The 14,672-nt window shown below is 48.1% G+C and overlaps 1 protein-coding gene across 4 annotated transcripts in view; it reads right to left on the reverse strand.

The window, feature by feature from the left end:
- Positions 1-14,672, reverse strand: part of COL27A1 (collagen type XXVII alpha 1 chain) — a 356,512-nt gene that overhangs the window by 45,950 nt on the left and 295,890 nt on the right. For all 4 annotated transcript variants that reach the window (XM_077305314.1, XM_077305312.1, XM_077305313.1 and 1 more), the window contains 4 exons: positions 7,993-8,046; positions 6,736-6,843; positions 5,284-5,337; positions 4,068-4,121 (listed from right to left, as the gene is read on the reverse strand). In XM_077305314.1, coding sequence (XP_077161429.1) covers positions 4,068-4,121; positions 5,284-5,337; positions 6,736-6,843; positions 7,993-8,046 — 270 coding nt within the window. The remainder of the gene's footprint in view (positions 1-4,067; positions 4,122-5,283; positions 5,338-6,735; positions 6,844-7,992; positions 8,047-14,672) is intronic.

A 14,672-nucleotide genomic window follows, 5' to 3' on the forward strand; every position in this document is an offset into this window, starting at 1 on the left:
AAAACAAGCTTCCAGCTGGCCAAAACTCAGCTCAGCAAGGCCCCTTTGAGACGCTCTCGATACAGCCATTGGAGAGAGAGAACAGACCGCCATGTGCCTTTGACGAAGAAGGCCTATAATGATATTAGCGCAAGTAGACTTAAAACATCAAGGGGGTTATAGTTCTCCTTCTGATCTTCTGCAAGCATTCCTCGGGAGACCCAGTATGGGTGGCCTGGAGTCCCTTGGGAGAACAGCAAGTCAAATTTACCTAGGAGCAATATTTTTGCTTTGTACCCTTTACCTAGTTGTGAATCTTGCAAATTCCTGTACAATCGATCAGAATCATTATACGGTGGTTATGGGGTTGAGCCGCAAAATATACATACAATGAAGAAGAAGATGAAGAGTTGGTTCTTATATGCCGCTTTTCTCTACCCGAAGAAGTCTCAAAGCGGCTTACAGTCTTACAACTGCAGCTTACAACAGATGCCCTGTGAAGTGGGTGAGGCTGAGAGAGCGCAGCTTTATCAGCACCATGGCGAGCCCAAGGTCACCCAGCTGGCTGCATGTAGGGGATTGCAGAATCAAACCCAGCTTGCCAGATTAGAAGTCCAGATTAGAAGCCACCAAGCTGGCTCTCCAGTGGCCAGGTGCTCTACCGAGGGGAAGGGGCAAGGCGGCAATGACCGCAGAGAGCAAGTACTGGGGTGGCTACTCCACTCCACTGCTCATTGCCCAGGCAACGGAGCACATGATAATCCTGGTAGGCTACCGTTGCTGCCTCCCTATCATCATCTTTTGGTGATGGGGGGTGAAGAGCAAGGGGAAAAATAAAAGCAACTGTTCCCGGATAGGGGCTCTAGTTGAACTGCGCCAGCCTTTTCCTGGTTGCACCGCAGCATCTCTCTCCAGCTGGGTGAACAGTTTTAAACAGGTGTTAGATTCATGGAGGATAAGTCTATCAATGACTACTAGCCATGGTGACTGAGCACTAAGCCAGGATGCAGCATCAGGGGCAGGCCTCAGCCTCTATGCCCTGTTGTTGGCCATCCAGAGGTACCATGCAAGAGAGGATGCTGGACTAGACAGATGGACTATTGGCCTGATCTAGTGGGGTTCTTCTTATGTTCTTATGAAGGCCTTGGCCTCTGTGCATTGTAACTGGAATGCCAAAGGAACTGCTTGACCACTGTGTGAGGCAGGATGTTGAACTAGATGAACCACTGGTCTGATCCAGCCATGCTCATCTTACGTTCTTATGAAGGCCTCAGAGTCTATGCCCTGTTACTGACCTGCCACAGGAACTGGTTGGCCATTGTATGAGGCAGGATGCTGGACTAGATGGACCACTGGTCTGATCCAGCAGGGCTCTTCTGATGTTCTTATGAAGGCCAGAGGAGATAGCTGAAGAAGAGCTGTTTTTTAATACCCCGCTTTTCACTACCTGAAGGGCTTCCTTCCTCTCTCCACAACAGACCCTCTGAGGTTAGGAGTGGGGCTGAAAGAGCTCTGAGAGAACTATGACTAGCCTGAGGTCACCCAGCTGGCTGCAAGTGGAGGAGTAGAGAATCAAACCTGGTTCTTCAGATCAGAATCCACTGCTTATTAACCACTACACCACACAGCCTGATTGGCGAGCCCATAGACGTCATTGGGAGGTAGGGGAAGGGAGGTTGAGTAGAGCTTTATGGAGTAACGAAGAGGTGGGGGCTGAGGGAAGGCGGTTGTATAAAAGGAGCCTCTATGTCGGGGGTAGACAAACTGTGGCTCTCCAGATGTCCACAGACTACAATTACCATGAGCCTCTGCCATTTTGGCAGATCATGGTAACTGTAGCCTATGGATATCTGGAGAGTCACAATTTGACCACTCCTGCTTTAGGCCAAGCCCGGGGAGGAGCATGCTTGGAGATTCCTGATTGGTTAACATAGTCTCCTGGGCTGGTGAGTCAGAGATGGGTGAGCACCCACTCCGCTCCCTTTTCTGAGGCCTTAAGAGCAACCCAGTGGCAAAGACAAAGACAGAAGGTGGTGTCAACCTTGCCCAGAAGCAGGGGTAGTCAACCTGTGATCCTCCAGATGTGCATGGACTACAATTCCCATGAGCCCCTGCCAGCAAATGCTGGCAGGGGCTCATGGGAATTGTAGTCCATGCACATCTGGAGGACCACAGGTTGACTACCCCTGCCCGAAAGGACAAACCCGACAAGCAGACAAGCTGCCTACTCTTCTCACAAGGTCCCAAATTTAATGAATCAGTCAATTGAGTTCAGCCTGATGTTCAGTCTTTCCTTTCCCGGGAAAGGGGACAAAGAAACCCTGATGACCAAGCTATTCACACACCCGCAACTGGCTCTGGCAACAGCACGAGTGCAACCAAAGGCAGCTGGGAAATGTTCCCTGGGCCCTGAACAGCAAGAACGAACGGACAGGAAACCATTAAAGAAAATCAGTGAGTCACCTCGACAGCCTGAACTAGTTATGATCGAGCTGAGTAAGCAAGACAAGACAGCCGCAGCGGAATAACGCCTGATTCACTACAGCTGCAGGTGGCGTGGTGTGCAGGAGGAAAGGTACCAAGAGGAGGCATGCAGTGAAATGCAGTGGAAACCTCTTTTCGCTTGGCAATTTATTTAGTGGCAGAGGGCAGGCAGAGCATTATGCATCTCAGAACCTCCTGCTTCGATGTGAGCTGTCTAGGAATGGATTCAGAGGAGAGCTAGGAGGATGTTCAGGGGTCTGGCCAAGGCTGACAAAGACAGTCTACAAATAGAGGATATACATTAAGGAATTACTTCTCAAGTGACTCCCAAGCATGACAGCCATGAGGCCTGTGCCAGTTGAGAAGGGAGCGTTTAAAAAGTTGCCTCCTGAGAGAAACTGACAGAAGGAGAGGCCTGAAGCAGCGATTTCACTCTAATTTCGTCCATATTGTGAAATATTGTTCAAAAGCAACCGCTCTCAGTGTTGTCCGACTCTCATTCAGTCTTCAAGCAAAGGTTGGATACACACTTTTCTTGGATGCATTAGGATGCTTTGGGCTGATCCTGCGTAGAGCAGGGGGTTGGACTAGATGGACTGTATGGCCCCTTCCAACTCTATGATTCTGTGATTCTGTGATTCTGCAGGCAACACAGAGAGTGGTGGCTTTTGAACAATATTTCACAACGTGGACTGTACGAAGCAGAAGAGCACAAGGAGAAAGGCTTATTAGACATTCTTAAATGCCGCACATATTAGTTGGAGCTCTGCTTTCTAGATCTTATTGCCACCTAGCTCAGAGGGATTTACAGGGGATTTGATAAAATTTGTGGAGGACAAGCCCATCAAAAGTCATAACGGCTAAAGGGAATCTCTATGTTTGGGATTCCTTTGAATACCAGTAGCTGGTGGACTGCCAATAGGGAAGGATCTTGCCCTCGTATGACACTTGAGGACATCTTAAGGCAGGGGTAGTTTTCTGGCAGGGGCTCATGGGAATTGTAGTCCATGCACATCTGGAGGACCACAGATTGACTACCCCTGTCCTAAGGGCTTCCCGGGTAGCAGGAATCAATATGTGGAACCTCTAACAAGATAAAGACCAGATGAAGGTTTTATGCTCCGCATCACACAGCTCATAGAAGGAATGACAGGTTATGTAAAATATATGCAAATTAGCACAACAGAGTTTTAGAATCATCGACTCATAGAGTTGGAAGGGTCATCTAGTTCAACCTCCTGCAGAATGCAGGAAGTTCACAACCACCTGCCCACCCACAGTGACCCCAATTCCATGCCCAGATGGTGCCCCCCACAACCAGAATCCTTGGCTAGTCTGGCCTGGAAGATATTTGCTTCTCAATCCCAAAGTGGCAATTGGCATTTCCCTGGGCATGCAAGAAAGGCCCACAAGAGCCCAGCACTGACGCAACCCCTTTTGCTCCCCCATTCATAATCTGCCAAAGTTCACAGAATCAGCACCTTGCTTGGCTTAGATAAGTCTGCAGTTTTGGCTCCAGATAGATATATCCTTAGACTTGTACCAGCTGTGATACTCTTCTTTTTTATGAACCAAGTTACAGCACACAGATTCTACCCATTTACCTTTTCACCTTTTGATCCAGGTGGTCCGATTGGCCCAGGTGAGCCTGCATGGCCCTGTGGGAGAAAAAGAAAGAAAGTGTCTTAAGGGGCTGGCTGGCACTTCCATGAGAAGCATCCTGAGATGGGGCTGATTTTGGGGGGCAGAAAGCACTGGGATTTTCAGGTGAAAATGCACTGTCTATACCAGGGGTAGTCAAACTGCGGCCCTCCAGATGCCCATGGACTACAATTCCCATCCCCTGCCAGCATTTGCTGGCAGGGGCTCATGGGAATTGTGGTCCATGGTCATCTGGAGGGCCGCAGTTTGACTACCCCTGGTCTATACAGCAATGGTCTGCTGGAGAAAGACTTTGGACCAGCACTGTGTGTGCTATGATGTCACTCCCTAGGTGTGATGTCCCTGATTAACGAGGGCAGCATTAACCTCAGGGCCACAAAGCCCACCCAATGAGCGTTAGATTAAAAGACGCATCAAGGTCCATTAAACGAAGCCCATAGCTAGCACAATTCCCAATTCACTGTTCTTTTCCTTATTTTTCTGTCACAGTCGTATATCTTTCTTGCTGTTCTGCAAGCCCGGACTCTAATCTGGAGAACCAGGTTTGATTCCACATCCAGCCTGCTGGGTGACCATGGGCCAGTCACAGTTCTCTCAGAGCTCCCACAGTCCCATATACCCCACAGGGTATCTGTTGTAGGGAGAGGAAGGATTTGATCCACCACTCCTCCACATGCAGACAGCTGGGTGACCTTGCGACAATCACAGTTCTATAACAGCTGTTCTTACTCATCAGTTCTCTCAGAGCTCTCTCAATCCCACCTACCTCACAGGGTGTCTGTTATGGGGAGAGGAAGGGAAAGATATTTGTAAGCTGCTTTCGGACTCCTTTGGGTTGTGAAAAGCAGGGTATAAAAAAGTTCTTCTTCTCTTCTTCCCATTACGTTAGAGAAATGTGACTGCATCTCCCATTTTGTTTCTGAGCAGTTTAAGAAAGGCCTAATTTAGATTATAACTGTCTTCTTTCCCTGTTTGTGGGCATCCTGGGATCATCTGGTTGGCCACTGAGGGAAACCAGATGCTGGTCTAAGACAATGGTCCAAAGGTCCAACCAGCCACCAGGATGACGTGCCCAAAATCTGAACAGCTGGGCCATTGGGTGACCCTAAGTGGAGTAAAGCAGATTTGTGACATGGAGATTCCCAAATGGTAGCTCACCTGATACCCCTTCAAGCCAGGCTCTCCTTGGACACCCATTCTTCCTGGGGCACCCTGGTGGAACAAGAGGACATCAAATTTGTCTATGCTCAGGTGACTTCCTGTTTGGTCTTTCTACCTTCGAGAAATCCCAGAAGTGGTGTGATCATGTCAAATATGATTGGGAAGCATAGCTGTGTACACACCCACCCCGTCCACACCACTCATTTGCCATTGGGGGGGGGGTCGACATGACCATATGAGAACACCCTGGAGGACCCATATCCCACCTGTGCTGAGGCAGCTGCAATGGTTGCCAGTTGCAGCCCAGTTCAAGTTCAAGGTTTTGACCTTTAAGGCCCTTTGCGGTCTGGGACCCACATACCTGAGGGACCACCTGTTGCCCTATGCCCCCCACACGGCCTTGTGCTCTGCGGGTACCAACTTGCTGGCCATTCCAGCCCCAGAGAAGTCCGCCTGGCCTCGAGAAGACCCAGGGTCTTTTTGGTCCTGGCCCCCACCTATGAAATGAGCTCCCGGAAGAGCTATGGGTTCTGGGAGAGATTTTGGCTTTCCACAGGGCCTTCAAGAAACCCTCTTCTGCCAGGTTTATGGCTGAGGCCAATGCCGACGAAGATCTGAAGGGCCTCCCAAGGAAAATCTGATGCCATGCTGGCTCCATAGTCAGAGTGACCAGTGTCGTATTCACTCGCAGCCCTGGCAGACAGCCTCCCCGTGATAGGGAAGGCTTAGCTTTTTCCACCATCTGCATTGTATTACATTGTTTATTTTTTGAAGTATATGGGTTAATGGGATTTTACTTGGGGATTTTATTGTATCGGGCCATTATGTAACCCGTCACAAGCTGGCATGCTGAGAGTGGCAGGTAATATGATTGACTGATGGATTAACTCCCGCCCATTCGGGAAACCCTTCCAGGGTTGTCAACAAAGTCATGAAACCCTGGTTTACGATCTTGCTGAGAGGATCCAGTCCGTTCCTGGAGGGATCAATCGGCAGATGGATTTTCAAGGCACGGAGACCAGCATCTTCTTGATGTTCTTTCTGGGCCTCAACCATACCCCTGGTGGAACTGCCCTTATTTGCAGGCCCTGGGGAACTGGTTAAGATCCCACTGGGCGCTGATCCCCCTCTCCCTCCGAAAATCTCATTTTAAGTTAAAGCAAGACATTAAGGTATCTGACTCTGGATCTCCCACATCATGACTGCTTCAGGCCAGAATCCTTGCATGACCCATTTGAACTGTCAAATGCTTGCCAAATGAAACAGGTCTTTTGTTGTCTTCAGAGAACACTCAGCTTGTGGCAGAAAAGTTCCAGAACGTGGGAGCAATCACCGCCAAACACCCTCCTTCAGGCCGCTGTGACCTCCTGACAAAAAGACACACCCCTGCCCATTTGACGTTGGAATGCTGACCCAGAATTGCACTCAGAGCTGACGCTACATTCTCACCATAGCTCCCAGGGTACCTCTGGATCCTTTTGGGCCTTGAGTCCCTACTGGTCCCATCTTCCCAGGTGGGCCAGTTTCTCCAAGTTGCCCCAGATTGCCTTTGCTGCCCTGAAAACAAGTTATAAACATGAGTGTCGGGACATGATGACTTCTCAGTGTTACTTGACCAGCGCTTGGGCTACCCAATGTGGGACACGCAGTCAAACGGTTCATCCAGAAAATATTTATTTATATTCCGATTTCTAGTCCGCAAGTGGGCTCAGGGCGGTGTAAAACACATCATAATATTATTTATTTATATTTTAATTTATAGGCTGCTCCTCTCCAAGTGGTCTCGAGGTGACTCACAGCAATAGGTTAAAAACCAGTACACATTTAAAATTTAAGATACATTAAAACCTCTCAGTATCAGTGATCATTGCTCCCATTAATATGCTTACAGGCACAGAATAGAGGGTGGTGGGAGTCTGGATGACGTCCCCGGGTTGGTGGTGATGGTGGTCCTGGGCCCCAACCAAATGCCTGGTGGAAGCGTGCCACCTTGCAAGCCCTCTGGAACTTTGGAAGCTCTATGAGGGCTTACAGTTCAGCCGACACCTCACTCCACCAAGCTGGAGCCAGGGCTGAAAAGACCCTGGCTCTGATTGAGGCCAAGCACACCTCTATGGGACCAGGGATCATCAGCATGTCAGCGTACCTCTCTGGGTTAGGGATCATCTTCAAATATAAAACCATTTAAAATTCATTTCTACACCGATTAATGCTTCTGTCACCCCTGTGCCTTCTTAATCAACTCATTAGGCTTGATGGGATTTCATAGGTGTGGAGGGGGGGGGAGAGACCAATGTGGGAGATGAAAGAGAAAGGGGGGGCATAGAGAAGCAACCCAAAGTAGTTTAATTCTTCATTTCATCCTGGCCTCAACCATAGGCCTGGTGGAAGAGTGCCATTTGGAAGGCCCTGCAGAACTTTAGTGTAGGGGTTAAGAGTGGTGGCCTCTAATCCGTAAAACTGGGAAGAATCTAAAAAAACAGGGTCCAAAGGCTTGGCTACAGCCTTTCTCCTTGACATCCCGTTTTTTCAATGAGTTTGGATTTTTTTTAATGGAGAGTAAGCAGGTGAATCTCAGAATCTCAAGCATCACACCCCAAATACAGGTGAGGAACTACGCCGAGAGATAATACAAAAACAGGGGGTCGGGGGTAGAGATTGACACCGGCATTAGCGAGAGAACATGAATAGTAGGACGATCCCTACCTTTGGGCCAGTTTTGCCCTTTTCCCCTTGCCGGCCTGGTTTTCCTTCCGGTCCCTGGGGAGAACACAGGAAAAATTTCGTTATCATTCAGTATCCCTCGAATAGATCAGAGCCTTAGAAGCAAGAAGTGTTCACGCTGGCCTTCAAGCATGGGTTGGATCCAGCCAGCTGTTTCAATCAAACTCACCTAAACCTCTCCTTACTACTTCCTGTCCTACACAGTTTTTCTCCCTGCAGGTCTGATAATCCCCAGCACAGTCATTCAGGGCCTTCCCTTTCTCCGGAGTGGGAAGTTGGTTGGATCCAGGCCTCTGTGACTGCTGAGACTAGCTTGGGCTGGTTACCCTGCACCACACGGCTCTCACCGACCCTCTCACGTCGATTCTGAGTTCCTTTTTGTGAAACCACAGTTTCCTCTTTTAAACCACAGGGTTTCTAGGAGGTCTCCCCGTAGGGAGCTCACCAGACACAACCCTGTTTAATTTTAGCACCTTACCTGGGCTGCGGTATTTTCAAAGCCTGTTCTTTTTCAGAGCTCAGATCCCTTCACCAGTCTCTAGATTTCTGCATCAGAACAAATTAGAGCTGTTTTTTTGGTACCCTGTGTTTTGCTACCCAAAGGAGTCTCAAAGTGGCTTCTTTTCCCCACGACAGACGCCCTGTGAGGTAGATGGGGCTGAGATAGCTCTGAGAACTGTGACTGGCCCAAGGTCACCCAGCTGGCTGTATCTGGAGGAGGAGTGGGGGATCAAATCCGGTTCTCCAGCCTGGAGACCACTACATCAAGCTGGCTCTCAAATTGCTGAACAAAAGAGGAGGCATAGTGACTAAGGCCGATTCGGATGCCGCCGCACACAACCCTAATAGTGACCTTACTAGGCCTATGCATATGTCTATGCGCATGAACACTAAGAACCTTTATAAACTACAGCCTGTTAGTTCATGCTCTGGATCCAGGAAGGTTGATAAGCATCTGATGTAGTCTAGTACAGTTCTGTTGTTCCAGTACATCTGTAACCCACCCAACCCCCAAGCCCAAATTGACTCTGTTTTTTTTTTAATTCAGAGGAGGACAAGATATTCCAGAGCACCTGAATATAAAAAGGCAGTGGTGGGCCTTCAGCAATGCAGAAGCATGGCGAGGGAGGAGTTCACAACAAGAAGTGACCCCTCTCTTGCGAACAGATGGGGGCTTCCAAGCAAGAAACTTTTGGGGGTTATGTGATGGTGCCAAAAGTTTGCCACTTCCCATTCCAAGTTTACACACGTGGCGGAATGAGCTAACTGGTGCCAAGGCCATCTGACCTCCTGCACTGACCCCTAGATATCTGCGTTCATAACTGGTACGAAATAATGGTGAAAAAAAATGGGGGCCGTTAGGTATTTTCCCAGGGATATGAGATGACTCATCTCCATTTCAGCGCTTGGAACACGGAAGCCGAGGGAATCTGCTTTATGCGGCCTGCTGGCTGCAGGCCATGAGATCAGCAGGACAGAACAGAACAGCTGCCGAAGCAGAGATGAAAGAATGAGATTATATAATGTTTTGGCAGCAAGGAGATGAAGTTTTCAGCAGGGCTTGTCTTTACCACGCCTTCGTCCTGTATTAAGTTTGGCTTCTGTTTGGCTGTCACCCCCTCAAAGTAAGTGACTTTAAAGCAGGCGGTATTGATGACACAGAAACCAGTTGGCTGCTTAAATGCGTCTCTCCCCTCGCTTTATGGGTTTGGGTCCCAAAGGAGCACCAAGGAACTTGGAGCACATTATTTCTGTCCTGAAACAGCTTCACTGGTGACCTATTTGAGAGCCAGCCAGCATGGTGTAGTGGTGAAGAGTGGCAGCTTCTAATCTGGAGAACTGGGTTGGATTCCTGACTTTTCCCAAGCAGCTAACTAGGTGACCTTGGGCTGTTCTTGCAGAACAGTTCTTTCAATGCTCTCTCAGCCCCACAGGTGCCGGTTTTGGGGAGAGGGAAAGGTGTTTGTACTCTGCTTTGGGACTCCTAAAGGTAAAGGTAAAGGTATCCCCTGTGCAAGCACCGGGTCATGTCTGACCCTTGGGGTGACGCCCTCTAGTGTTTTCATGGCAGACTCAATACGGGGTGGTTTGCCAGTGCCTTCCCCAGTCATTACCGTTTATTCCCCAGCAAGCTGGGTACTCATTTTACCGACCTCGGAAGGATGGAAGGCTGAGTCAACCTTGAGCCGGCTGCTGGGATTGAACTCCCAGTCTCATGGGCAGAGCTTCAGACTGCATGTCTGCTGCCTTACCACTCTGCGCCACAAGAAGCTCTTGGGACTCCTAAGAGTAGGGTATAAAAAAGGGTATAAAAAACAGCTCTTCTTCTGTTTGCTTCTGAGCCCAATTTAAGGTATTGCATTCACCTTTAAAGCCAAATACTACCTGGGACCTGCATACCTGAAGAATTGCTATTGTTATGAACCTTTCAGACTCTCCTCCTACGGAAGCCCACTAGTACAGCTCTCTGTCTGGTCACCAGCCTGGGTTCCATCCTTTCTGGAAGCATCTCTGGCTCATTGTTGGGTTTGTCAGGGGAAATGAGGAAGAAACCCTGCGAGGGAGGTGGGGCTGAGAGAGCTCTAAAAGAATCGATGTGTGAGAACAGCTACACCCCCCCATCTCCTGTGGCCCAATTCCTCATGCAATGTAAGCAGGCTATTTTCTGACATTAGGCTGTGTGGCAAATTACGTCGGTGGTACATCACAAGTGCTGTTCAGGTCTCACATTCTGTGAAGATTTTTATCTCTGCATTATTAGTTGTCTTGTACTTCCATCTGAGTCACTGTTTCCAGAAAGGAAGTCTGGGTAAAAAGTTCTGATCAATCAATCTCACAGGGATTGCAAATAATAATAATAAAAAAAAATCTGGCTCACTATGCTGAACCTGGCACCTTTGAAATATGGCAGGAAACCACAGATTGGCATCCAAAAGAGAGAGAGAGAGACCCCCAAATATGCTGGAGGACAAATCAATAGGATTGAGAGCGTATGCAGAAAGACTGGTGGAAACTCAGCCAAGAAATGCATTCAAGCCACCCCCATAACCTTACCTATCCTACACTGCTCTGCTATGCAGATAGGTCACATAAAGAAATTTGGGGTGTGGGTGTGACCCACCAGGCAGATGACCCACTCAACACCCAGTAATTTCCTATTGTTCTTCAGCATTTCTTATGAGGCTTTCCTCTTAATAACCACAGATCAAAAAGGCAGCCTGCAAGGATTCAGGAAATTAGAGGGATTATTAGGGCTGGGCACTTGAAAACGTAAATGTTTCAAACTTATCAGAAACACATTTCATCTCTCTCTCTCTCTCTCTCTCTCTCTCTCTCTCATCTACTCAACCTGGACGGAGTGCAGCTGTCAGTAGCTCATTCCACCAAAAACTTGGATATGATCCTTGATGCCTCCTTCTCCATAGAGGCACAGGTCACAAGAGTAACACGGCAGGTCCCCACCTGGTGGAACTACCACAATTTCGAAGGGCATGTAAAAGAGAGCTCCTCTACCTGGCAATTGGTAGAGGCCAGGCAACTCAACAACATCTGTTGGTCACCCAAACACGCCTTCCATGATCTGAGCCATGCTGACCTCCCACGGATTCATGTTAAAAGTTGAAGGTTGTTGTCACACTGTGAATCTATTGCATTATTTTGCTGTAATCTGTTATGTTCAATTTTGGAACCACTGTTTTGTTACTGTCACTAGATTTCTATGATGTTTTATGTAAACCACCTTGAGCCTTATGGGAGGGTGGTATAGAAATGCCATCAATCAATCAATCAATCAATCAATCAATCAATCAATCAATCAATCAATCCTCTTAAAATGAACACATGAATGGTTGAGATCAACATTCTATCACAAGAAACGGATTTGGAGGGGGAGCTATACAGACAAAGGAATAAGTTCTGAGGTATGTAGATCAACCAAGGCTTGGGGGGAGGGGGGTTATCAATGGTTTATATCCCAGAGGTGGTTCCTTTAATTTACATGAAAATGCTTATGCCTTGGGCTGTTATTTTGGGGGGGGGGTGTTTGGTTTTTGCAATCTCTAAGCATTTAAAAAAATTACTTTCATTCCATAAAACTCTATAACAATTAAACCCATAATCATTAAAAGCTAAAACAATAGTATCAAAGCCAAAGTACGTCTCTCCGGCTGTCTAACAAAGACCGTGCAATCAGACTGGCCTTCAAGAGGATTTTTTTAAATCCTATTTTTAAAAAATACCTCTGGAAGGCAATCTGATTTCACAGTGTTCCTCTCTTACATTTTGAGAGAGGCCATTCTATAAATTCAGGGTGTCCACAAAGACACCCTGTCCACAAAGGTGTCCTCCAGCAAGAACCCTTCAGGACTCAGGGGTTCATATGAGAAGAGATGCTTTCTGAAACATGCTGGTCCCAGGCCGTAAAGGCTTTGAAGGTACAGGCAGGCCATTATAAGGATTTTGCCTTAGGTTCAGCTTAAAGGGGGATCTCACATGGAGCAAATTACTAAAAGCCGATCCTTGTATCTATCACAAAGACTTGTGAAGTCCTGAATCTATTTTAATAATGATCAGTTTGGAAGACAGGGTTGAAGACATACATACAGGAAAACAAATGAATACAACTGGTGTATCAGATGTAATGGCTATGACCCACCTAGCTAAAAGAGGAGGCAGAACAAGAAGAAGAAGAAAAAAAGAGGAGGAAGAAGACCTGGCTGTTTTATACCCCACTTGTCACTGCAAACCAAATCTGATCGAACATGTGTGAGATTAAGCAGAAAAAAAGTTTGAATATTCAAGATCTATTAATTTGTTTAGAGCACAAAATACAGCTGACTCATTTACACAGAGTTCCAATCAACAACAAATGGATGTCACCCAGTCTCAAAGCTCAGAAAGGGGTCAGAAAAGATTCCAGTATCAAGGAAATCCTGGGTTGTTTTGCTACCATGCACTGAATCAAACAACCATATAAGAAAAGATTTTCTACATGGCATTGCTGACTCCATTTCTTCACAGGATTGGAAATATCATCAGGGGTAGGGGGTAGGGTTGTACACTCCGGTGTGCTTCGGCGATCACTGAAGCCTGGCTTCAGTGATCGCCGAAGTAGCCAAAGCATGTCGGAGAGCACAACTCTAGTAGGGGGTATTTCTTTAAGGTAAAGGTAAAGGTATCCCCGGTGCAAGCACCGGGTCATGTCTGACCCTTGGGGTGACGCCCTCTAGCGTTTTCATGGCAGACTCAATACGGGGTGGTTTGCCAGTGCCTTCCCCAGTCATTACCGTTTACCCCCCCGCAGCAAGCTGGGTACTCATTTTACCGACCTCAGAAGGATGGAAGGCTGAGTCGACCTTGAGCCGGCTGCAGGGATTGAACTCCCGGCCTAATGGTCACAGCTTCAGACAGCATGTCGGCTGCCTTACCACCCTGCGCCACAAGAGGTATTAACTACTTCCTTTACTCCAACCACAAGTTTGGTGTTACTCTGGAGAATCCCAAGGAATTTACTCCCACTGGAGGGAGGGAGGGAGGGAAAGAATGAGCCCTCTGAGTCTGAGTCAAATGAGAGAAAATGCCAAGAAATAAGGATTCATTTCAGACTGTAGCTCCTGCTATCTCCAAACAAATACCAGCTGGGAACAGCTTTCCTCTCCTAAAATGAAAACCCAGAGTGAAAAAGCTCAGTCAATTCATTCAAAGAATGCAGCTTGCCTTCTTCTCTCTGACACATCATATAAGACAGTGGTCCCCATCCTTTTTATCAGCGGGCACCGGTCAACGCTTGACAATTTTACTGAGGCCCGGGGGGGGGTTAGTCTTTTGCCGAGGGATGCTGCCGCCGCCTGAGCCCCTCGCTTTCCTGCTGGTGCCCCTGACTTCCTGCCGCCCGCTGGAGGGCACTGCCAGCAGCAGCTGTGCAGTGCCATGCCGAGGGGGAGCCACAGCCATTGCGGCCGGTGACAGAGTGGTAGGGCAGCCCCTGAGGCAGCAGCAGGGGAGGAGAACGAGGAGGAGCCGCGGCCAGGTACCAACTGATCCACAGACCTGTCCCAGTCCCCAGACCAGGGTTTGGGGACCGCTGATATAAGGGAAACGTTCCCCCAGTTTGAATACACAGGATCAATTGTACATAGCCAGGAGTAAATTCAGTAGGAATATTTTGGACAATTCCCTAGAGCAGGGGTAGCCAACCTGTGGTCCTCCAGATGTCCATGGACTGCAATTCCCATGAGCCCCTGCCAGCATTTCCCCTGCATTTGCTGGCAGGGGCTCATGGAAATTGTAGTCCATGGACATCTGGAGGACCACAGGTTGACTACCCCCGCCCTAGAGAACTATAGCTGGGGTGAGGACTTGGGGAGGATAGTAAAGGCGCCATTGAGCAGATTATGAAGGACCAAAATAGGACAGGACAATGTTATCAACCTCGTCCAAAAAAGGTCACATGTCTATAACATCAGGAACCAAATGGTGATGTTTTGGATGAAAGAGGCTATTCTGCTGGAAGAGATGAGCTACGATAGCTATGCTGCTATTTCTCCTTTTTACTTCCATGAACTGATTGTTGGAAAACCATCCATAGGCTTGAGAGCCTATGATTCTCTTTGTAAATAATCAAATAAATGGTCCTCAGTTGAACTGGAATGGGGAGAAACACA

This window comes from Paroedura picta, chromosome 12, assembly GCF_049243985.1.
Source record: "Paroedura picta isolate Pp20150507F chromosome 12, Ppicta_v3.0, whole genome shotgun sequence".
Taxonomy (NCBI): domain Eukaryota; kingdom Metazoa; phylum Chordata; class Lepidosauria; order Squamata; family Gekkonidae; genus Paroedura; species Paroedura picta.